Source organism: Euprymna scolopes, chromosome 8, assembly GCF_053919585.1.
Source record: "Euprymna scolopes isolate OS-2025 chromosome 8, ASM5391958v1, whole genome shotgun sequence".
Lineage (NCBI taxonomy): Eukaryota > Metazoa > Mollusca > Cephalopoda > Sepiida > Sepiolidae > Euprymna > Euprymna scolopes.
The window spans coordinates 56,592,871-56,601,880 of NC_136489.1; the positions used below are offsets into that span (position 1 = coordinate 56,592,871).

The following is a 9,010-nucleotide window of genomic DNA, read 5'->3' on the forward strand; positions in this document are numbered from 1 at the left end:
GTGTTTGAAGGTGTGCGTGGTTTTGGGTAAATCAAAACACCCGGGTGTTTGTGTGTGTGGGGGGGGGGTAAAATAAAATAAAAAAAAACAGTTTTGGTAGGTAAGTATGAAGGATCGAACCCGAACCCTTGAGTCAAAGTTAGAAATTAAAGTGCGAAAAAAAAAATGTGCGACGTTAACCACTGGTCCACCACGAAATAGTAACGGAAACATGTTTGAATTTATTTAAGTATTAGGAATTGGCAGGTGCCCATACTTAATGACTTAATGAGGTCAACTTTGACTGCGGAACAGTATTTTATTTACTTAGGGGCAGCAATTTTTTTGTTTTTCCCCCAAGATGTTGTGGGCGAAAACAGCCCCCCCATAAAAAGGGGATTGTCCAAATTGAATAGCAATTGTTTGATATAAGGAGAAACTCCACATTGATCAAAGCTGATTGCTTTCGGACGTTTCCGGCGATCGCGAGAACATGACGGCCAGAATTAGTTTTGCTGTTATTATACGAAAAAGCCTAATCCACATGCAGCAATCGAAAGATGTTGAATATTTATCTTTTCAAAGTCAAGCAAATTAAATAGACAAGTGACCCCCCATTGTTAACTGGTAGATATTATGATTTAGACGTGATATAAAAAGTTTTAAGAAGTTGTGACCCGACCAATCGTTTCTCGGAAAAAAGCCTTTCTCGGACATACATAAAAAGTGAACATACATACACAAACACATTTTCACTTTTATATATATAGATAAATTAAACCTTTTTTGGATGAGTAAAAAATGAGTATCTGTTCCCAGTGAAATGACGTAATATAAAAAGTATTTGTAGCTTTAGTATTGCACTATAGAGCTCGGGAATGTTTCTGTCAAACTCAGGAATTCACACAGAATTTCAAACGGAACCCTTTATTTACTTCATCGGGGTAGCATGCTCTTGTTCCGTTCAGCCATAACTGGATAGAGATCCTAAGTAAAAGTATAGTTAGAAGAATATCGAAAAGCCATAATACATGGAGAGATTGAAAAATCGGGTATAGCTGACCATATCTGAAGGGAAAAGGGAAACCATCTACCATTATGGGACAAGATGACTCAAAGAAGCAGCACATATGCTGGAGACAACCAATTACTAAGTAGACCTAGTATTGAATTTAATATGATATGGGCCCCATTGATTTTTATGGTGCTTAATGAATGTCCATGAGGGTTTGATTGTCACGTCTGTTGTTGAAGAGAGTTGGTAGGCCTTGAAGGGTGTTATTGAATTTGATTTTTTATATCCAGTATGAAGTAGAGAGCTCAGTATTGGTTCTAGGCTGAGTTTATTGAGATGCTTGATAGTCGTAGTCAAGACTTTTGGAGAAATATCATTTCTTTGTTAACTGCTTGCATTTGTCTAAGGATCACATTAGGCTTTTTTGTCATCTTCTCTGCCAGTCGTTCTGCCTGTGTCTAATAATCAGGTCGGGGTCATCATTTATTGCAGAGGGCTAAAAGGCAGTGTGAATATGCCAATCAACCATACAACTAATAAAGTAGATACAAGGCAAAGAGGTAACAGCAATAGAAAAGAAGGATGACAGATGATCGGTTAAAGATAATGTGTATCGTGTTTTATTTTTACCAAGAAAAAGGGTGAAATGAATGGCAAGTGATTACGAATCAGCTTAAGCGAGAATAGCCATCTCATGAGGTTAAAACTTTTGAGTCCTTGGGGTAGGAACTGGTAGCTGGACATCAGTTGGCACCGGAACAGGTAGTTGGACACTGGTATGGATAACTGGATGCCAGTAGTCACTGGAGCAGGTGGCTAAACATCAGTGGGCACTGGAATGGGTGACTGATCCGTAATACATTGCTGTTCATTTTACATTTTTTTGGTAAAATTAAAACATGATACACATTGTCTTTAACCGAACATCTGTATTTGTCATCCTTTTTTGCTATTGCCCTTACCTCTTTGCCTTTTGTCTACTTTATTAGTTGTATGGTTGATTGGCATCTTCACACTGCCTTTTGACCCTCTGCAATAAATGATGATCCCGATATGATTATTAGATTGGCACCTTCTACCATCTTTTGGTCTCCTGCAACAGGGGCTACTTGTTGAGCTAAAGACCTGGATGAATGTTAGTAAATGAGAGTAGAGATTACCAATGAACAAAATGATGATCAAACTCACCCTTCATTTATGGAAAGGGAATAAGATGTTATTTTTTGTAATAGATGCAACTTAGCTATTGTCCTCTAGATATCTCTCTCCTGCTCCTGTCCATGGGATTTGGTGTCAAGATATATTTGTGCCATTCTCAAAATGTCATAACTATCTGGGTGTAATAATATTTAGCAATCTCAGGTTTGATGACCACTTGTCTTATGTATCCAACAGGGTTAATAGTGAACTTTGTGTTGCATACCCTGAGCTACCAAATTCCTCATGAATGGAATTTGCTAACTGGACTTTACAAGGCAATGATTTGTCCCCACTTGGAATAGTGTTTGCCGGAGTTGGCAAGGTGTTCACTGATTCTCTTGTGTCTACAGCGTCGTGCTATCAGATATATACTACATATTCCCTGCTACGATTCTGTTCCCTTTGGAGTATTTAATCTGCTTGGATTAGATCTGTTGTCTACTTGCCGGAATATAACAATTGCTTCTGTTACCTACAGATAATTTCATGGTTCTTTCCCTACTACAATGCTTAAATACTGTTCTGTGCTGTGTCTGAACAGACTAAACCTGCAACGATATACATTCACAATAGACCCTCTGCATAATCACATTGGTGTTTGCTTGTAGATGTACTGGCGATCTCCATTTGCATTGTATTCTGCAATCCTGAACGTACTGCCTCAGAATTGTGTGAATGAATATGTATCACTGTAACATTTTCGGAGTTCTGTATTGTGTAACTATTTTGATATTCATAAGTTTTATGCATTCCCTAATTAGCTTAGTAGCTTTTGTCTATTGCTAACAGTTTTATGACCATGGCTTAATAAAGGGGGAAATATACACAAGAAGCGCAAGGGAATTAAAGATAATCAGTTTGTGTGCAAGAAGTGTAAAACATTTTTTTTCTGAATTTTTGAGATGAGGATTGGTTATTAGTATTATTTGAATTATTTGTACTACTATTCTCATCTTGAGTGTTATTTTCACAATGTTTCAGTTGATGTAACCTTTGATCTTCTTATTTGGGCATACTATTTGTTGTCCACCAATTGACTTGATTTACAAGGCAATAGCACCAACACTTCTATTGTGATGGCGCATGGTGGTGAACTGAGGATGTGGTTTGCAACGATCAAAGCTGATTTGGAACTATGACCAGTGTGTGACGATGGAATCGTGAATGGCTGAAGTATGCTGAGAAGTCAGCAGTGGCTAGACTAAACCTTCGCATTGTGTTCTGCAATCCTGAACGTGCTGCCTCAGAATTGTGTGAATGAACATGTATCACTATCACATTTTAGGAGTTCTGTATTGGCTAACTATTGTGATATTCCTAAGTTTTATGTATTCTCTAATTAGCTTAGTAGCCTCTGTCTATTGTTAATCGTCTTATGACCATGGCTTGATAAAGGTAAAATAAAAAAAGAAAGAAAGTATGCATAAGAGTCAACAGCAGACAGACCAAACATGGGCGGACTGCCTTGACTCATGATGCATCAAATTCACTTGGAGTGGGCTCAACCCACGCCTGGGTGAATGCCGTTGCAAGTACAAGTGGTAAGGATCCTTTAACCTCCAGAAGACTGCCACATGGAACTAATGGCATACCTGGCTTTCTTTTCAAGTCTAATGTAAACAAGTTCTTGTTGAGCTAGCCTCTTAATCAAATTCTGCTCAGTTTCTACCACATGATCTCACTAGCCATTAACCCTTATCCTCGAGTGGTTTTTGGATCTTGATTATTAGTGACTTCCTAAAAAAAATAACTAAAAGCATTGGTTAACAAGTGTGAGTGTTTTGAAGGTTTAATCCTTGCTAAAGGCAATAATAACATAATTTCACACTTTTACTTGGTCATGGCTGACAGAATGGTAACAATTTATCCCCATTAATTAAATAAAAAGGTTCAGTTAGAAATTCTGTGCAGATTCCCAAGTTCAACAAAATACACTAGAAGAAGATCAGAGGTTACATTAGCCAGACTGCGAGATAAGAACAGTATTTTGAATGACCCAAACAATGCAAATTATTAATCCTTATCTAAAAAAATTCTGAAAAATAATAAATGGATTCAGTTCCAAATTCTTTACAGATTGACAAGTTTGACATATTCTCAAGTATAAAAATAATTGATGCACCTGAAAAAGATGCGGCTCCCAGCAAATCCAGTTCAGTCTTGAAGCACCTCTAACGGCTCCTCAGCTCTACTAACGACCAGTTACCTGCTCCAGCATCAACTGATATCCAGCTACCTGCTCCAGTGCCCACCAACGTCCAGTTACACATACCAGAACCCACCGACGTCCATTGCAATCGAGAAGATGAACAGACCTGCCTTAATCAACCAGGTAAGTGCGCTTTCCGATGTTGTGTCTATTTTTCGCTCTGCCGGACTTTTAAACTATGTGAGAATAAAATTCTCACACTACCTACATGGATAAGTTTTTCATGTTAGAACAGCATGACTTTTATTGGGTGTTTTCTTTTGTCAGTAGTTTCATTTTCAAGTTTTGGCTGATTTTCAAGACACTAAAAATGACAGCCTCATGTTCGCCATCGTGTTGTCATTTTAACTTAGCAACTCAGCAGAAACATAAGTAGTGTTGAGTCTCACCACTACTTATGTTTCTAACTTAAATAAACACTTCAAGATAAGTTAAAAACATCAAAAACTTATTTAGGTAGATAGGGTATTACGGTCAATGTGGACTGGTGGTCGCACTGAAGACTTAACTATAAAAGGTGTTTATTTCGAAAGCCGTTCTTAACATGGAGAGGTTGAGGTAATACTCCTAAAAAGCAACTTTTTGCAGGTAAGTCTTTAGTGAGACAATCAGGCCACATCGACCATTTGATCTGTGTGTGTGTGTTTTTTTTTTACCATTTTTTAAGTTTGTGGTACGTACTCATGCAGTGAGTGCACTCATTGTACCGCGCTGAAATAGTTATTTTTTACAAACCTATTCTTAATATGGGGAGGGGAGGGTGTTTTGGGCGGGCCTAAACTAGAATCGCCCCCACCCCATATATTAGTATTAAATCAATAATAATCCACTGAAAAAATTGCGAAGAATCGAAATCCGTTCTTAACATGGGGTGGTTGGATTGTTTATTCCGAAAGCCGTTCTTTGGTGCGGGGGGGGGGTGCTCGTTCACTTCCGCCAAGAATACTATCTTTAAAAAATAGTGCGGTACAATAAGTGAAGCAGCCAGATTTTTTGTCTATATTACTCCCTCCACCCCACCCATTTTGTGCTTCTACAGAATTTGAACCAAATAACTGACTTTTGATGAAGTAAATCTAAACCCTACATTTCTTAAGGTACAAAAAAAAAAAAAGAACAGTTCGATTTAAATTCTGTAGAAGTATAGTGCTTTGTTTTTGAGAAAATATTTGCAAAACTACTTACGTTTTCGGACAATGTTTATTTCTTTTCAGGCCATGATGATGTTGAAATCCTGAAGATGGAGAATGTGGGGTTGATGATTGCTCATGGGGTTTATTATTATTTTGTTTATGGTTGTTGTTGCTGGTAGTGTACGAGTTTGGTCCTAGTGTGGCCTCACATAATGACAATCCGATGACCACCGTCAACGTCCAAAAGATTGCAATCATTCGAGGGGAGCTGGATTGAAGACAGTTTGGGGATCCCATCGAGGTGGTCTGAGGCACATGTCCTTTTTTGTCAGACACCCCGCAAAAAATTCGGATAGAATTTTAAAAAGGGGAAAAAGGTATTTTCTAATTTGTTTCTCACTTCGGATCTTTTCGTAAAAGATTCACAATTTTGTTGTCAATAAAAAAAAATATTAAGGATTTGCCTCCTTTCTTTTTTATTCTAAAAAATAAAAATAATAATCACCTTGACATTTTAATCAATCTACATTTTTCTCTATCAAGAGCGATGAAAAATGTAAACATGTATAGAAATGAAAACTAGTCGCAGAGATCCTTCTTGACTGAGATAATGTTTATTTTTGATTGTCCCCTTTTGGGGGAAAGCGGGATTTTCCTCGCATTGAAACCAGACTTTGTGTCTAAGTCTGTTCAAGTAAATATAGGCTTGTCCTAATTAAAATTACTTTTTTAAAGTATTTTTTTAATTAGAAATAGAAAAGTCACTTTTAAGAAAAAAATTATTTTCGAGACATTTTTTCGTTATTGTGATTCTTTTCATGTTAAAAAAAATAATAAAAACTTTTGTTGTTATGATTTCAAACTTGGGTAAAAATCACCTTTCTTTTGTTGTTGTTGTTTTTAATCTTTTATAAAGTAAATCCCAAGATTTAAATATAATTATTTCAGAACAGAAAAATATGTATGTCCGTTTTTAAATTAAGAGTAATGTCATTTGTTTGTTTTGTTTATGTTAAAAAAAAAAAAAAAATGGCAATAAACGTGATAAAATCGGCAAGGCGAAGCGGACGAGAGATAAAGCAAAACCGGAAGTCACATGACAGGAAGTTGCATTTATAAATCGATTTGAAATTTGATTGGTTAAAAATGACACGCGCGAAACGTGTCAAAATTTCGTCATTTCCGCTAAAAAAATAAACGTTACTTTAATGAAAGTAAAAATATGGTTAATTTTATTTATTGTTTTTCTCAAAAGAAATTTTAATTTTATGTTTACATCCAACAAATTTCCTTTTATCTTTGAAGTGATATAACGGACATAAGACTTGATTACATCAAGCGAAAGATTTATCCCCAAAACTAAAATTCATTTTCATAACAACCCCTCACCCACTCTAAAAGACAGAACTTTTAGTTACACGTGGAAAAAGTGACGTGATTTCCACGTTTGAAATTTGCGATGAATCATTTTTTGCTTTGTCTTATTTCAGATTTTTTTAAACCAATTAATCAAAGTTAAATTCCGTTCTCTTTTAATTCTGAAAAGTTAAATAATTTTAAATTCTATAACTTCGTAAATTCAAGATAACTAGTTTAGATAACCGAAAAAATTAGACGTGTTGTTAAACTCAATGATTTGATTTTTTATTTACGTATTATTATTATTATTATTTATTTATTTATTATTTGCGAGAAAAACATCTTTTAACACTACAATATTAGAAAAAAAAAACATTTCAAGTTAAGATTTGATTAAAACTTAGCGTGAAGGCAGCCTGGCCAAACGTTGGTCGTAAAAATAAACTTTTACATTTTTTGAAGTAAATATTTGCATTTTAAATTATATTTATTTTTATCGTTTTTTTTTATTTGTAATCGTAATCTTTTCTTTTTTTGTACTGTTATTTTTATTTCAGTCACACGGTGACTGTTAGAAGGTGGAGGTAGATCATTAGTTGAGTTGAGTATCGAAGACCAAAACAAAAATAAGTGACTAACTTTTAAATGACACTAGAAGACGATAATTACAACAAAATAATAAAGCTGTTTCCAAAGAATAAAACATAAATAAACCAGTAAATGCTTTTTTCCTCTTTCATGTACTCGAGTTTAATTTTGTATGGTTGCCATTCAACTATTTAGATTTCGTTACTGGATTTTACTACGGCTACCAGCAGCCGTAATTTTACCGAGCCGATATTTGTAATAATGACGCGAAGAAAATGCGACTGCAATCTCAAAATACTGGACTTTCCGTGTTATCGTCCGTCTTTGCTCTAAAATGTAATATTTATTCTTTTCTTGGGATTACATAAAAATAATTACAGACCTCTGGTAACATTTATTTGGTATATATTTACCAACTGCGTTCCATGATTTCTAAATTAATTCCAAAAAGAATTTGAACAAATTGAAAGAATTCATGTTTAAGAAGGTTTTCTGTTGACATTTTTAGGAGAGGGGAGATCACTGACATTTCAAATCAAACAATCCAAATTTTAAATTGTTTATTTTTTCCCCATCACGCCTCTTCTTCTTCTTCTTCTTCTTCTTCATTAATATGTTCAACTTAAACTGGGCACTTTTCTACGGGGGGGGGGTCGCTTTTTTCCGCCGATATTTTTGAAAGTTATCCTCTCCTTTCGATTGTCTAGCCTTAATTAAAACGTACGTCACTTCCGGTTTGGCGGTGGTCATAACAGCAAAGACGTCAGGTTTTTTCCCCGTTCTTCTTTTCCTCCTTCACGGTACGGATTCGGGCCTGCCTTCCTACTACCACTTTTTTTTTTTTTTTTTTTTTTGCTCAACACACACATCCACCCACCCGGGCAACGCCGTGCTGAAATGCTAGTAATATATAAAAATTGAGGTATTTTTTAGATTAGGTCCACCTCCACAATTTTCTTTTAAATGACAACTTTTAAAGGTTTTCGACTATGCTGAATACGAAAATCACATTGAAATTTTGCAGAAATAATTAGTTATCGAGATATAAAATATATTATGCATTGTATTCTTTGGCGGCCATCTTTTTTCACGCGCGTGCAGTGGGCAGTGCTGCAGTGCACTCAGTCATAGATGAGTAGATTTGTTTATGGCGCGCGTGCACGCGCGTAAAAAAGATGGCCGCCAAAGAATACAATGTATAATACAACTTTTTATATTTCGATAACTACTTATTTCTGCAAAATTTTAATGCGATTTTCCTATTCAGCATAGTCGAAAACCTATTAAAGTTGTCATTTAAAAGAAAATTGTGGAGGTGGACCTAATCTGAAAATTTACCAAAATTGATAGAACATTAACTCTATAATAATACATACGAAATCTGCAAAAATTAATATATCGTATTTAAGCATATTTTACCACTGGGCTATGCCGTGTGTTCCTGCTAGCTTAGATAAATACTTTTGTATTGCCTACATTGAACATCTATAGAATGCCAACATCAATATATTACATATAAATGAGTCC

General features: G+C 35.4%; 1 protein-coding gene across 2 annotated transcripts in view; it reads right to left on the bottom strand.

Annotated features, from left to right (window-relative positions):
- LOC145283578 (eukaryotic translation initiation factor 2-alpha kinase 3-like) overlaps window positions 1-6,634 on the bottom strand; it is a 131,824-nt gene extending 125,190 nt beyond the window's left edge. Inside the window, exon 1 of one of the 2 annotated variants that reach the window (XM_080132496.1) lies at window positions 5,589-6,634. In XM_080132496.1, coding sequence (XP_079988622.1) covers window positions 5,589-5,833 — 245 coding nt within the window. In that variant the 5' untranslated portion in view covers window positions 5,834-6,634. The remainder of the gene's footprint in view (window positions 1-5,588) is intronic. The other variant, XM_080132495.1, reaches the window with a different exon arrangement.
- Window positions 6,635-9,010: the final 2,376 nt, after the last annotated feature.